The sequence below is a fragment of a genome, unplaced genomic scaffold (genome assembly GCF_019419815.1).
Source record: "Pyrus x bretschneideri cultivar Hongxiangsu unplaced genomic scaffold, Pyrus_bretschneideri_v1 Contig14, whole genome shotgun sequence".
Lineage (NCBI taxonomy): Eukaryota > Viridiplantae > Streptophyta > Magnoliopsida > Rosales > Rosaceae > Pyrus > Pyrus x bretschneideri.
In genome coordinates, this window is record NW_025999435.1 from 26,336 (window position 1) to 41,044 (window position 14,709).

The 14,709-nt window shown below is 38.5% G+C and overlaps 2 protein-coding genes across 4 annotated transcripts; both read right to left on the reverse strand.

The window, feature by feature from the left end:
* Nucleotides 1-492: 492 nt before the first annotated feature.
* LOC103965036 (leucine-rich repeat extensin-like protein 4) lies at nt 493-3,158 on the reverse strand. The gene has a single exon (XM_009378054.3). It carries the CDS (start codon nt 3,054-3,056, stop codon nt 636-638), a length of 2,421 nt encoding a protein of 806 aa, XP_009376329.1. The 5' UTR covers nt 3,057-3,158; the 3' UTR covers nt 493-635.
* A 6,087-nt stretch (nt 3,159-9,245) lies between these two features.
* LOC103965037 (zinc finger CCCH domain-containing protein 16) lies at nt 9,246-14,595 on the reverse strand. 3 transcript variants are annotated; one of them, XM_048579542.1, is made up of 10 exons: nt 14,438-14,595; nt 13,515-13,731; nt 13,137-13,234; nt 12,912-12,999; nt 12,481-12,574; nt 11,235-11,452; nt 11,039-11,145; nt 10,767-10,950; nt 10,302-10,374; nt 9,246-9,659 (listed from the first exon to the last, which is right to left on the reverse strand). In XM_048579542.1, exons 2-10 carry the CDS (start codon nt 13,697-13,699, stop codon nt 9,618-9,620), a joined length of 1,089 nt encoding a protein of 362 aa, XP_048435499.1. In that variant the 5' UTR covers nt 13,700-13,731; nt 14,438-14,595; the 3' UTR covers nt 9,246-9,617. The 3 variants fall into 3 exon arrangements, with proteins under 3 accessions (XP_048435499.1, XP_009376330.1, XP_048435498.1); XM_009378055.3 differs by having other exon boundaries at nt 12,912-13,007; XM_048579541.1 differs by lacking the exon at nt 14,438-14,595 and having other exon boundaries at nt 13,515-13,768.
* Nucleotides 14,596-14,709: the final 114 nt, after the last annotated feature.

The window sequence follows — 14,709 nt, forward strand, 5'->3', positions numbered from 1 at the left end:
ACAGAAACTTTCAAATTCGTCATTTTGATTGTATATTGGCTCTTGATGTCAACTTAATAGAATGTAAATGCAAACTGAACTGCTTATTTTGTCTAGATTGCTGCATTTGAGAATGTGATTATGTTGCTGCTGCTCTTTGAGTGAATTTTTCTATGGGTATTATTCATGGTTGTTGTAGATTGTAGTTTGAAAACCCGCACCAAAGCGCAATCAATTTTTCTAATTACATCTATACTAAGAAGACATTCATGGTGTAGCGATCAACATTACTAGTGTAATAAACAATACAAAACCTTTTTACAACCTCACCATTATTGTTTAACGTTGGAGAAGAAACTTATTATTGTTTAACGTTGGAGAATAAACTTGACGATTAAAAAGTAATTTAGAATTTCTCTTCACAGAGTAGTGTAGAATTTCTCTCAATTATTATGGAAAATTCCTCCCCTCGCCTGTATGCATGACAAGAAATTAATTAAGGATACAAATGGATACGAAGCAGAAATGGAACTATTATTGCTATAATTTGAAGAAACAGTGCTTCTTAAAGAAAAAGAAAGAACATACACGTAGATCTGCAACAAAGAATTGTGATTCTTTTCTATCCCATAGCTGGAAATTAATTAATCATTCGATTAGTAGTAGGGTATTTCTGGGGGAGGAGGAGATGCATATGACACTCCTATAACTGGAGGAAGTGGCGTGTTTTCGAACGGGGTCAGGGGAGGAAATTGTTGATGTGATGGTGGTGGTGGTGGAGGATGCCAATGTTGTTCTTTCGGAGGTGATATTGGTGAGTGGTGATGGCTTGATGGTGGCGGTACGAAGTTTAATACCGGTGATGGCACAGTATGCTGGCTTGGTGGTGGTGGTGATGGTGATGGTGGAATCACACAACCGGTGGGTGGCAGAGGAATCACCGGATGTGATGGCTCACTTGGTGGAGGAGGAGATGGATGATTTGGGGGTAGACTACTCATACCTGTGCTTGTGTGTGGTGGTGGGGTTTTTGATGGATAATGCTCGTGTGTGGGTGAAGGAGGCGGTGTTGTATAATGTTCATGTGTTGGTGGGGGTGGAGATGCACATGGTGATGGCAGTGGAGGTAGCGGAGGTGGTGATGAAGGTGGAGATTGTGGGGAAGGTGGAGGCAGTGATGAAGATGGAGATTGTGGTGAAGGTGGAGGTGGAGGTGGAGGCGGTCGACTTGTATAACTATGATAGCTTGGAGGTGGTGGGACGTTGGTTGAGCGCTGTTGAGGTGGGGGAGGCGTGTGGGGCTGATAATCGGGAGCTGATGCGTGCTGTGGTGGCGGTGGCGGCGAAGCATAATTGTAATGATAGCCTGGAGGCAACGGCGCCACCATATCATGTTTAGAGTGAGGTGGTGGGGGCGGAGGTGGTCTTAGATGGGTACTTGGTGACACCACTTGGAAGGGTGGTGGCGTCAGAGTCCAATGACCATGACTACTGGATGGAGGGGGAGAGGGTGGAAGATGAGTCCTGGGTGATACTCTTTGATTAGGTGGTGGCGGAGGTGAAGTTGGTGAATGGTAAGTGGGCTTTGTATGGGAATGGGAATGGGAGGGAGGAGGAGGTGTCGTACGAGGCGCCACAGGCGGAGGAGGAGAAGGAGAAGAAGAAGGCTGTGATGGTGGCTGCGGAGGATGCGATCTAGTCGAAGGCGATGACTCTGAAGTCGGGGGTGGGGGTGTGGGTGGGGGTGTTGAAACCTGAGGCCTTCTTTGAGCAGGCGGCTTATTCCGAACAGGCGGAGAGGGTGTTGAGACCCGTGGAGGCCTTTTATTAGAGCCGTCGCGGCCTCCTGGACTGCTGCCTCCGCCTCCACCGGGATTGCCGCCGCCGCCTCCAGGACTGCTGCTGCTGCATTTGAGCTTGGTGCAGTCGACGGGACGTGCAGCTGGGGAAGCACATTCCCTTGCAGATCTCTGATCCGACTTGCCACGAATGCAGTTCTTGCGACCATGGATTACATTATTTTTGTTAGAGATGGCAGCACAAGCAGGAGCCTCTCCAGTGAAATAGTTGAAGGAATAGGTAAAGTTCTGCAGCTGAGGCAGCTGGCAAACACTCGCCAGTATGACGCCGGTGAGTTTGTTGTGGGCGACGTCCAGCTGCTCCAAGCTCTTCATGTTTTTGCCAACGGTGGAGGGAAGAGGACCCTGAAGCTGGTTGAAGCTGACGTCCAAGACGGTGAGATTGGTGAGGAGGCCGATCAGGGGCGGCAAGCAGCCGGTGAGGTTGTCATTGAGGAGGATGATCTCGTTGAGGGTGTTGGCCATCTTTCCAATGCTGGCTGGGATGCAACCGCCGAGTTTGTTGTTGGCCAACACCAGCACAGAAACCGGGGAGTTGCCGAGATTGTGGGGGATGCCGAATCGGAACCTGTTGTCGTTGAGGAAAACAGCGTCGAGATCCTTGTCGAAGAGCTGGGAGGGGACGGAGCCTTCGAACTCGTTGAAGCGGAGATCCAAGTACTTGAGGGAAGGTAGAGACAGCACTACTTCGGGGAAATCTCCGACAAAGCGGTTGTTGCTGAGGTCGAGCTCATGGAGCATCTTCAGGCGGTGCAGGGTGCTTGGGACAACGCCACAGAAGCGATTGGAGTTGATGTGGAAGAGTGCAAGGTCCGAGAGGAGGCCAAGCTCCGGAGGGAGGTAGCCGGCAATGTCAGCGTGGTTGAGGTCAATGCCAGCCACCACGCGTCCGCCGCGGCCTCCAATTGAATTAGGAGCAGGAGCGCAGTATACGCCCATGTAGGAGCAGACGTCGGAGCCATTCCAGGTGGCGGTGAAGTTGAAAGGGTCGGAGAAGATGGAGGACTTCCAAGTTTGAAGGGCAATGTAGGCTTGGCGAAGCCTTGGGTTCTCAAACTGGAGGAAGCTTGGATCTACTTCTTTGACAACTTCATCAGTATCAGTAACAGCAGTGCTAGTAATGGCGGCTGCGCAGGCCAACAAAACAAACAGCAGCAAGGAGGAGGAGGAGGAGGAGAGGTGCCTCCTAGAATACGGAGGAGGAAGAGACATTGGCATTGGTGAGTGAGATGGAGCAGATGGCAGGCAGACAGTCAGTCACATGTGTCTCTCATCTCCCCATGCTTTGTGGTTGTGTTAATAGAAATTTCATTTTTTCAATTGGCCTGTCCAATTGAGATTTTATATTTGATTTGAGATGAATTTCTTCTTCATTTTATTATTATTATTTCTTTTGGTGAACATTTTTATTAGAGTAAATTACATTTTATCCCTTTCAGGTTTGATGTCGATTTCAATTTCTTACAACATTTTTAAAACATTTCAATTTCATATATTTACTTATCATTTTATTTCAATTTCTTACATCCATTAGAAAATTCGTTAAATAAACCGTTAAGTGATGACGTGGCAAATATGTGATCCACATTTGGGCTGATTGGCTATCAAATTTGTGCCACGTGGTAAAAAATAATTTTTTATGCATTTAAAATATTATAATAATTTACCCTTAAAAAAAATAAAAATTAAAAAAACCAGAATCCTAGAACCCATCTTCCCCCAACCCACCTCCCTCTCCTCCCCTCCTCCACTTTGTTTTATTAGGTATTTAGCCACGTGGCACATAAATGGTAGTCACATATAAATGGAAACCATATATTTGCCACATCATCACTTAACAGTTAACTTAACAAATTTTTTAACGGTTATATGAAATTGAAAAAAAAAAATATTCAATGTATGAGATTAAAATGTAATTTACCCTTTTTATTATTTATTTTCAAACTTCCCTTAGAGTTTGGTTTGGTTTGTCATTCATTATTATGTTCATTTTATGCAGATGCAGACTACAGTGAGGTGAGCACGGCTGTAAGTAGATATGCAATCATGGTTGGTTAGTGGTTACAGACTTACAGTGGCTGTGAATAAATTTAAAAAAAAAAAAAAAAAAAAAAAAAAGATTATCAGCCAGGGAAAGTTGAACATTCGATTTGAAATTTACGTGATATGTAGGGGCATATGAAATTATGAAACATGACATGCTGGCACGTCTCTCAGATAGATTTCTTTTAGAGAGAGAGAGCTTCTTTCTTTCTCCCTTGGTCTGTCCTGTATGGAGAATGGTATGCAATTTGTAAAGTGTAGACGAAGTTGTGACTTTTGAGTCCAGCTAAAAACAGTGTTGATGGTGGTTGCAGCATATTTACTTACTTTACGTGGAAGTGTTGAAGACCACCACTAATCAATGTGTTCTGCTTTTGCTTGACTTGCTCACAACGTGCCAGCCACCCCCACCCCCACCCCATATGCTTTTTTCAGGGACGGCTAATGAAATGTCCCTTACCAAAAACAAAAAACAAAATTTATCCAAAAAACATTTTGACAATTTTTCTTATTATTAAGGAGATTTTTATATTGTAAAGACAATAAAAAAAAATGGAATCACACTTCATAATGGCTTTTGTTGAGAGTATAAATTTTATATCAAGAAACAAAAACAAAAAAAAAAAAAAAAAACATTGCATATACTTGTAAGTAATTGGCTATTATTTGATTTTATATTAAACATCAGCTTTCTTCCTGCCCTTTTTGGTTGTTTACTTGTTTAGGTGCTAAGGAAGAAGGGGTGAAGGTACAAGGGTGGGTCCCCTTTAAGGATAGGCAAAATACTTATGGATTTGGGTAATCGTGGTTACCCGTCTATTTAAAGTTTACGGTTACAGTTATGGGTAACTGTTTAGACGAACAAACGGTTATGGATATAACCGTTAATCCATGAAATTTAAATAGGCAGTTATGAGTATTACCCGCCATTATAACAAGTATTCATCGGTTATGGGTATTACCCGCAGTTATAACGGGTATCCATTTACCTATTTAATTTAATATATGTAAAATTTATAATATTTTTAACTATTATAACGCGTTTATGTATTTGTTGATACACTTTTCGTATACAAAAAGTTTGAAGCACAAGAAGCCAACAAGGAGAAAGATCAAAGAGCTGACTTGAAGCTTATGATCTATTTTGCGCTTAACAGAAAGTACTGGTATTAGTGTAGAAGAATGTTTGTTTTTAGAAACTTTACTTTGTAATCATATGGATTATAATTAAAGATTTGCTTGGGTGTAGCAGAAAAATATCGTTCATAAATTGTTATTTCAATTATTAGAATTGTATGAGGACCTAAATGATTAAAATAGGGAAATACTTGCTAATATGTACCTATAACGGTGTTTAATTGTCAGAAAATGAATTTTTTTTTTTTTTTTGTAATTTTCAAGTTGTTAAAAAAAACATGTAGACGAGTTAAAAAAATGGGTAAATGGGTGTAAAAAAAAAAGGATAAACGGGTTCAAAACGAGTAAATGGTTATGGATAAACGGGTTCAAAACGAGTAAATAGTTATGGTTAAATGGGTAAACAGTTATGGTTAAATGGGTACACGATTATAGGTATGGTTAATCATTTATAAACTGTTATGGGTATGAATATAACCTTTTATGCAATTATCCAACGGGTACATGGTTATGCGAGTATGAACATAAATAATTATGGGTAAATAACCACAATTACCTGCTCGTAATAACCATTGTCCATCCCTATTCCCCTCCCCTTGGAAACATTGTCTGCACGATCTCTAATACCTGTTCGAGTAAGAGACTTTTCCCAAACTAAAAAGCTTACATTTCAAAACGCGTAAAGGACGTGCTACCATGATTCATCATTCTTGGCTCCTCATCTTCGTTTTTGTTGTCTTTTTTTTTTTTTTTTTTTTTTTTTTTTATAACAAAACAAAAACAAAAACAAAGATGAGGAGACTGACAGTGATAGCAAACATGGCTCCTCATCTTACTTTTTCATTACTTATAAGTATTTCGTCTTTCACGCACATCTTCTATTAAGGTCATTATATCAAATTCGACGATTAATTATTTGTCGTCTATGACTACTTTTAAGTACTCAACTCAAGAAGAAACTGAAACTAATGACAATATTTACTTACCATTCAGCATCTGATACAAGAAAATAAGTATACTAGTGATGCAATGGAAAGATACTACGTAAGCATTCAATGGACAAATTAAACCCCCGACACTATGCATTACTTCAAGAGAAAATCTCTCGATGCTATGAGTTCCAATCCTTGATTGGTAGTCGTACTCCTATAAAATTGAAGTAAAATTTGCCATATGGGGGCCAAAATTTCCTCTTTCGTGGCAAGGATGGAAAAAACAAAACTTCAATGGTGATTACTACGAAACCCGCAAATATGACCACCATAAAAAATTTCTGAAAAAATATATATTTATTGTTGCAATAATTGAACTAAGATACCTTCACAATAAGAGAAAATTGTAGTAAGGATCCTTATACTTTAACATAATTGGAGTAATGGTCTTTTAATTAAAAATTAATGATCATTGACCCTTAACTCTTCAAAATGTGCATCTATGGTCCTTTTCGTAAACTCTGTTAAAACGTCTGTCAAAATGATTCATATGCCACACACGTGAGGCTGAATCAAGAGGTAAATATGGGAAACGAAACGAGAAAAATAATAGTAATGATTCCTCAATTTTAACTCAATTAGAGAAATAGTCACTCAACTTTAACCAAATTAGAGCAATGATCTCACAATTCCCAATTGTAACAATGATACTTCCAACATGATTCATTTTGATGGAATTTTGACTGATGACGAAAAAGATCATAGATGCACATTTTGATAAAGTAAGGGATCAATGGTCATAAAATTTTAGTTGAGTGACCATTATTCCTATTAGACTAAAATTAAAGAGTTATTGCTATAATTTTCTATTACATAAAGTCTAATTTATAAGCATTTTCTTTAGGTTTACTCAGTACCCACGTGCTACAGCTTAGGGATACCACGCAAGCATATAGCACCGGTGCGAAATTTAAGTGGCTTTTGTCTTCTTTTAAGAAACATAAAGGTCGCAAGTACAATAACAAGATGTCAAAAAAAAAAAAAAAAAAGGGTTTTTAACCAAAACGGTTTCTGAGATTTGCATAACACTTCACGTTGATTCTTGAGATTGAAAATCAATAGAAATGGTCACTAAGATTGTCCACTATCCATTATGTTGGTCCTTCAATTAAAAACTCTGTTAAGTGTCCGGAAACTCTTGGCCGGAAGTTTGGACAATTTTCAAAGTTTCGTAACTCAATTGTTTTTTAACCAAATTTGACCCATAATATATCAAAATGAAGATAGGAAAGTGTAGAACAAGATTATACCATTTGGAAGCCCAATGGTTGCCAAAGATGGCCGAAAAATAGCCTGAAAGGTGACTAGTTTGCGAGAAAACTGGAGAACTCCGTTTTTTTTTTTTTTTTTTTTAACTTTAAACGTTCATAACTTCTTCAATACTCAATGAAATCGAGTGCTTCAAAAACAAAAATCATACTTCTCAACAAGATAAAGAGAATGGTACATTTTTCAACAGCTAATTCGTCGTGGTTTGACCAGAAAACGGCTCGAAAGTGGCTAACTCGAGACTATAATAGCCACTTTCGAGCCATTTTCAGGCCAAACCACGATGATTTAGTCTTCGAGAAAGGTACCATTCTCATCCTCTCGTTGACAAGTATGATTTTCGTTTTCGAATTACTCGATTTCGTTGAGTATTGAAGAAGTTATGAACGTTTAAAGTTCACCAGTTTCCGACGAGTTTTCCAGTTTTTCCACGGACCAGTCACCTTTCAAGCTATTTTCAGGCTATTTTCCAACCATCTCCGGCAACCATTGGGCCTCCTAATAGGTATAATCTTGTTCTACACTTTCCTTTCTTCATTTTGATATATTATGGGTCAAATTTGGTTAAGAAACGATTGAGTTACGAAACTTTGAAAATTGCCCAAACTTTCAGCCAAGAGTTCCGGAACATTTAACGAAGTTTTTAAAGGAAGGACCAAAATAATGGATGGTGGACAATCTCAGGGACCATTTCTATTGATTTTCAATCTCAGGGACCGAAGTGATGTGTTATGCAAATCTCAGAGAACATTTTAGCTAAAAAGCCAAATAAAAAACTGAAAACCAAATGGCTAGCCTCCGTCCTCAGCTCGTCATGGGATTGATGCACTTTCTAGCCAATGCAATTACATGAACAAACAAGATTTTAACTAAAATTCCCAATCCCTTTTTGGTTTATGCAAGTATGGGCAAAAAACACTGCCTTGGCATACCACATGGAAGCGGACATGGCAAAAACAACAAAACAAATCATACGGAGGCACTAATTTTGAAGAATATGTACATGACAACGATGCTGTAAGCTAAATTCAAACATGACTTTTTAGCGAAAATGGTCCATAAGATTTGCATAACACATCACTTTGGTCCCTAAGATTGAAAATCAATAGAAATGGTCCCTGAGATTGTCCACCATCTATTATTTTAGTCATTCCGTTAAGTGTCCAGGAGCTCTTGGCCGAAAGTTTGGGTAATTTTCAAAGCTTCGTAACTCAATCGTTTCTTAACCAAATTCGACCCATGATATATCAAAATGAAGATAAGAAAGTGTAGAACAAAATTATATCTATTAGAAAGCCCACTGGTTGCCGGAGATGGCAGGAAAATAGCCTGAAAAGTGACTGGTCCAAGGAAAAACTGGAAAACTCGCCGAAAACTGGGTAAACTTTAAACGTTCATAACTTCTTCAATACTCAACAAAATCGAGTGCTTCAAAAATGAAAATCATACTTGTCAACGAGACAAAGAGAATGGTACCTTTCTCAAAGACTAAATCACCGTGGTTTGGCCGAAAAACGGCTCAAAAGTGGTTGTCATGGTCTCGAGTTAGTCACTTTCGAGCTGTTTTCTGACCAAATCACGACGAATTAGCAATCAAGAAAGGTACAATTCTCTTTGTCTCGTTGAGAAGTATGATTTTCGTTTTTTGAAGCACTCGATTTCGTTGAGTATTGAAGAAGTTATGAACGTTTAAAGTTTACCTAGTTTCCAACGAGTTTTCCAGTTTCCTACGGACCAGTCACCTTTTAGGCTATTTTCCGACCAGCTCCGACAACCATTAGTCTTCCAAATAGGTATAATTTTGTTCTACAATTTCCCATCTTCATTTTGATAGATTATAGGTCGAATTTGGTTAAAAAACGATTGAGTTATGAAATTTTGAAAATTGCCCAAACTTCCAGCCAAGAGCTCCAAGACACTTAACGAAGTTTTTAACGGAATGACCAAAATAATGGACAGTGTACAATCTCAGGAACCATTTCTTTTGATTTTCAATCTCAGGAAGAAAAGTGATGTGTTATGCAAATCTCAGAGACTATTTTGACTAAAAAACCCTTAAACATACAAAAGAAAATCATAAGCCTAGGCACAGCAAAACTTTAGCCATACTAGAAACAGACTCGTTGACAAACCTCACTTGTTGATAGCTTCTGTTAATACACTTAGTTGCTTATGTTAGTGTGACAGGCTGTGCTTCTTGTAATTATCATTTAATCAACGGATTGAAATCTTCAGTCTCTCTACATTTTCTCAGCATCCAAACAGATGCACAGTTTAGTTTTCTTCACTAGCAAGTGACATGAGTAACCGCTGTGCTTGTACTGCTCCTAGCCACAACTTACAACTCAACCAGTGCCTCTGGTGGTTCTTCTTCGGGAATCTGGGGAGAAAGAACAAATTACACCATATATCATGCTTTGAAATAATCAGCAGTAACAGCCATGTATACTTGTTGCATTAACCGGTCCGGAATTAGGTGTAGCTATATCACAAACTCAAGCGGTATTTACTTGAAGCATGATTCTCCCCCGCACATCATTTTTCATGAGTGCGCGGTTCAGATTAAACGGGTCTTTTGATGCTTAGGAAAGCAAAGCACTTTACTCTAATGGTGCTACTAGTAATTCGATTTTCTGGGTAAAAGCGGAAGCCAACATCCCAAAACAAACAAATGGAGGTCTTCTAATAGGAGGAGACTATCCTTTTAACTTCACTATCTTTTTATTTTTTTTAGCTTAAGCATCAAAGAACCTTCATTATAATTTTTCAACGTGGACAATTAAGGCTACTATCCAATCATCATAAGGATCTGCTTGGAAATACATTATATATTAACAAATGTCACAGCATGATATGAGGAAAAAAAAAGAGAAGGGGTGGCGAAGAAGATAGATATTAACAAGATTAAGCATATTAAATGCACCACGGTGCAGATGATACTCTAATATTAAATGTCAAGTCTCAACTTTTTACTTTTTAAATCCATGTATCTAAAGTAGAGAAAATATGAGCTTATTTTTACCTCTCCAGGACTCCATATCTTTTTCAGCCAAATACTTGTATTTCCAGAAATCTTCTCCGTTTGCATGTTAGTTCTGTAAGATTGACAAAAAAGCAGGATATGAATATAACCAAAAGCAGACATCACTGAAACAGACAATACAAGAGACCCAAAACACAGAATGGTGGAATTTAAAAGACAAGAAACATATATGTCTAAGGATATATTTATAAAAGAGAAACATAAATGAAATGACTAATAAAGTACTTATACAGGCCGGCTCAAGTGTGGACTCTGAGCGTTCAAACACTCACTGGGTTATCGCACCATATTGCGGGATAAGATAAATGAAAAGTCCAAGCAGCAATCAAGTAAGAAAGAGATGGTTGAGTGCGGGAAATGATATAACATACACGAACAAATAAGACTCCTTTACAAAAGATACATGATAGAGCAAACTTTTTTTCTTCTGTTAACATAACTTACACGAACTCAACTTCTGATGTTGATTGTCCAACAATGGGTGACTGGCCAGTTGTTGCACTAGGAATTTGTGACACTGCTAAAGTAGCAAATGGGTTGGTTTGAGGTCTTATGATACCAGTGTTGATGAATCCTGTATTTGAGGGAAAACCATTTCCATGTGTAGCGGCAGGTAATTGGCTGCCAACTGAAGTCACCGTCTTAAAGTTAGAAGAAACCGTTAAGGAACTGCAAATGGTAATGGTATTACAGAATTGAAGAAAAATAACTCTTACCAACACTACCAGAAAGAAAATTGTTTGTTCCCACACCACTCGGAGTCAGGGAAGAATTAGGTAAAGGATTCAGCTGTTGAAAACCATTATTTGATGGTGCAGATGGCCTGAGAAAGAATTTCGCTACACATTTATACAGCCCAGCAGAAATCATGGGAGCAGGATTACAACAACTAACTAGTGAAGTGAGACTTGCCTTGGTCCAAAACCCGTGTTCAGGGATGTGCCCAATTGGGTAAAGCTTGAGACTGAAGGAGCAACACTATTTTGAGCAGTCTGCAAGAATCCATTTGGACTAGCTGATGGCGAAGGGTTTTGGCTGGCAAGGGTAGAGTTTGGTAAAGCTGTGCAAGGCTTGCAAAGATTCTCAAACTCAAGCAACTTGGTATTGAGTAAACTTCTCTCTCTTTCAACCTGTACAGAATGTATTTAATTAGCAGCCCACAGAAGACAGCAAGGTTTTTATTTTTTATTTTTTTAGTTGAATCAAAAGAACGGCAAGAGTAGTTAATTAGAATGCTGTTTCCTATTCCCAATTACTTTGAACAGCATCATTAGAACAATTTTCACATTGAGTAGCAGTGCAGAAGTCAGGACTTAGCTTCTAGTTCTGTGAAAAAAGATAATCCTACTAAAATTCAAAAACTAAGTCCCATCAAGTATTGTTTTTCATGACACTGATCCTTCGCCTGGTATTAAATTACAAGACTAAACTTAAAATTCTATTTTCTCAAAACTAATTGCAAGAATAAATAACCACCATAAAGGAGCAGCAGTAACCACGTCTCAATACATATATACTTTTAATCACGAATGTTTCACTAGGCTTTCATTCTCAGTCCTTTTACTAGGCTTTCATTCTTGAGCCAAAAGTTAATGGAAAATTCAAATTTATGAAAATTGAATAATAACCAATTTGTGATTGCAGTTTGGAAACGAAACCAGAAAAGCCAAAAAACACAAAGAATAAATAGATAAAATTATGTTTTCCCTTTTTCTGTCCTGGAAACATAAAGCAAAAGAGTTGGATCATACTCCCCACAAGGAGTCAATATTGTATGCAAATGAGAGAGAAATGAAAAAAAGGAAGCCAATTCACTGTAGGTCTAAGCATATCGTTTACATTTATCTTATTATTAAAGAGGCTAGAGGTACAACTGTATAAGACTCTTCGCCTTTTATTACACTAGCCTTTAACTTTTTGATTATTTCCTTGGTATCTCTTTCCTTAAATGCAGTCTGAAGCATACCTTTAAATATTGATTAGGTTACAAAATTGAGCTATTCCTTCCAAATTGTGGGAGGCAAGCATCAGGCAACATTCATTGACACACAAACATAACCATAGAAAATATATGATCATGGTATTACAGAACCAATTGTCTTATATCTTTGATATAATACAGAAATGGATCTAAATGCAATATGTCAGACTATCTTACTATTGACTGCAAATTCAACCCGCGGTTGGCATCATCGTATGCTGCTGCCCTCAATTCTTCGTAACTAATATCACCAGCAATGTCACAAGGAGAACTGCAAACAATTGGATTATACTTGGTGGACAGTTGGATCGGCCAATTAATCTTAATCATTTCACAAAAAATGACTAAAAGTTCTACTGCAGGGATCTGGTGGTAGACTGAAGAGTAAGTTCATACAGATTAATATAATTTATGCCTAGTAAATTCTTACATATAAGAAATTATACGCTGAAAATAAAACATAGAGAAAATATGACTCTTTCTTTTTCTCTTATCGATTTTCTCATCATGACAAACCCAGAACTCAAGTTTGAGTAACTGTGGATAAGACTTGTTTAGTAAATCAGACATGCTCAAGTTTTTTTTATCGGTGGTTAATCAAAACATACTTTTTCCAGTGACCATAGCATGTAAGCTTCCAAAGTGGTCTCTCATGCTTAAAATCATCAACAATTATACTTCTGCATGACTTGGGATCTGTGCACCTTCAGATACAAGGATTCATAAGTGGTCAGATACGTTATTTAAGTGTAACAGGGAAGATAAAAAGTGGCAGCGCAAAGGTAGTAGCACTGCACAGAGACATGCACGTAAATCGTCAATCAATAACTTACGTATGATTTGTTGCCTGGGCCTGCTTATCAGATTTCTGTGATGATGGGGCAGCAGCTGCAGTTGCGGAGGAGAAACGAGACCACTTGTTTTCAAAAGGCTGGTCAAAGGCAGATCGATTAACCATAGCAATAAGCATAATACTATGACAAATCTTTAATAGCATTAAGAAATGTGTGGATAGCTAGGATGTTATCCAAAGAAAATTTGAAAGCCAACATCAGCAGTAACCACAAGAATAGTAATTGTTTAGTACAAACTTGTTAGCTTTCAGAAAATTTGAAAGAAATCTTGTCACTTGTCATTCTCATTCTCAATAAGGAGTAGGGACAGTTACAGCTTAAATAAGAAAAGACTAAAGATGTATGAAGGGAAAAAACCTTATTCTGGCTCTGTTTGGGACCAAAATCAGCAGCCCCTTTTGTCTGAGAATTGTTTTGAACCCCAAAACCATAAGGGTTGGACTTTCGCTCTTGGTCGGAGCCAAATCCAAAGAGATTGGACTTGTGCTGTTGGTCGGAGCCAAATCCAAAGGGATTGGACTTGTGCTGTTGCTGAACCACATGAAGATATTTGCACCTATCTCCAAACTGACAGCTGAATGGAAAAACAAACACATCTTACACTTTGGTGGTCAAATACAGAGCTAGTGCTTGAGTGAACAACTCTGCAATGAAAGGGAAGCAAAACTGAAGGAAAAATATTAAAAATGCACAAAAGCATGTCCAAAAGAGAAGTTTGAAAAGATGAGAAGAGCAAGTGGCATCTATTAGACGATTCGCACATTGTTTGGAAAGTGCAGTATGTAAACAGATTGGAAACCATTTCCTTTAAGGCAGTTTTCATGGATAAAGTTGTACTTGTGTCAACGGATACGATATGGTATAACCAATTGGGTTGGGTTGCCCGACGTGGAGGAGGAGAGCCGAGTGTCTCCACTCGATCCTGGTGCTGATGCTAAGGGAGAGTGTTAACATTTTCTTTCCTTTTCTCGTAAGCATTGTAATTGAAAAAAAATCATCATATCCTAATAAATTAATAGAGGAAAAGTAACATAAGACCTAACCAGTGCTGCAGTGCATATGCTCAAGAAGCAAGCAATAGGCAAGGCGAAGCATGAATGAATGAAGGAACGAATCACCAATTAGTTAGTCATAATTATTTTTTGAGCTGCTCGCCTGCCTAGGGATCAGGTAGGTTCAAGAATGATTTCTGATTTCTTTTCTACTAGAAAGTAAAATTAAGTTGATATTTGCAGCAATCAACAAAAAAATTCAACATAAGAGATGAGCAACCGACTTACTTGCCGCGCTGAAAGAATTTGCAGGGTTCTCTCTTTACAGGCATCCCTCCCTCCCTCCCTCACTCTCCCTGCACTGCCCAATGACAATTTCCAAAAGGATGTCCAACGTCGCTGAACCAACCAACACAGCAGAAGCAACCCTTACCCTTTTTTTTTTTCTTTGGTTAATTTTGGGTTCCTCATCCTTCCTGCCTCCTGCGTAAATTAAATTAAATTGACAGAGAAAAGAGAGAGAAATTTGGGCCAACTCAATGTTGGGCTTTTGGATGGCA

Bases quoted from the DNA above. Each gene is read 5' to 3' on its own strand.
- LOC103965037 (XM_009378055.3), bottom strand. From the start codon at position 14,481: ATGCCTGTAAAGAGAGAACCCTGCAAATTCTTTCAGCGCGGCAA. The intron at 11,146-11,234 runs GCAAGTCTCACT...ATTCTTTCTCAG, and splicing joins AACACGGGTTTTGGACCAAG to GCCATCTGCACCATCAAATA. The intron at 9,660-10,301 runs GTAAAAATAAGC...CTTTCTCCCCAG, and splicing joins AGATATGGAGTCCTGGAGAG to ATTCCCGAAGAAGAACCACC.
- LOC103965036 (XM_009378054.3), bottom strand. From the start codon at position 3,056: ATGCCAATGTCTCTTCCTCCTCCGTATTCTAGGAGGCACCTCTCCTCC.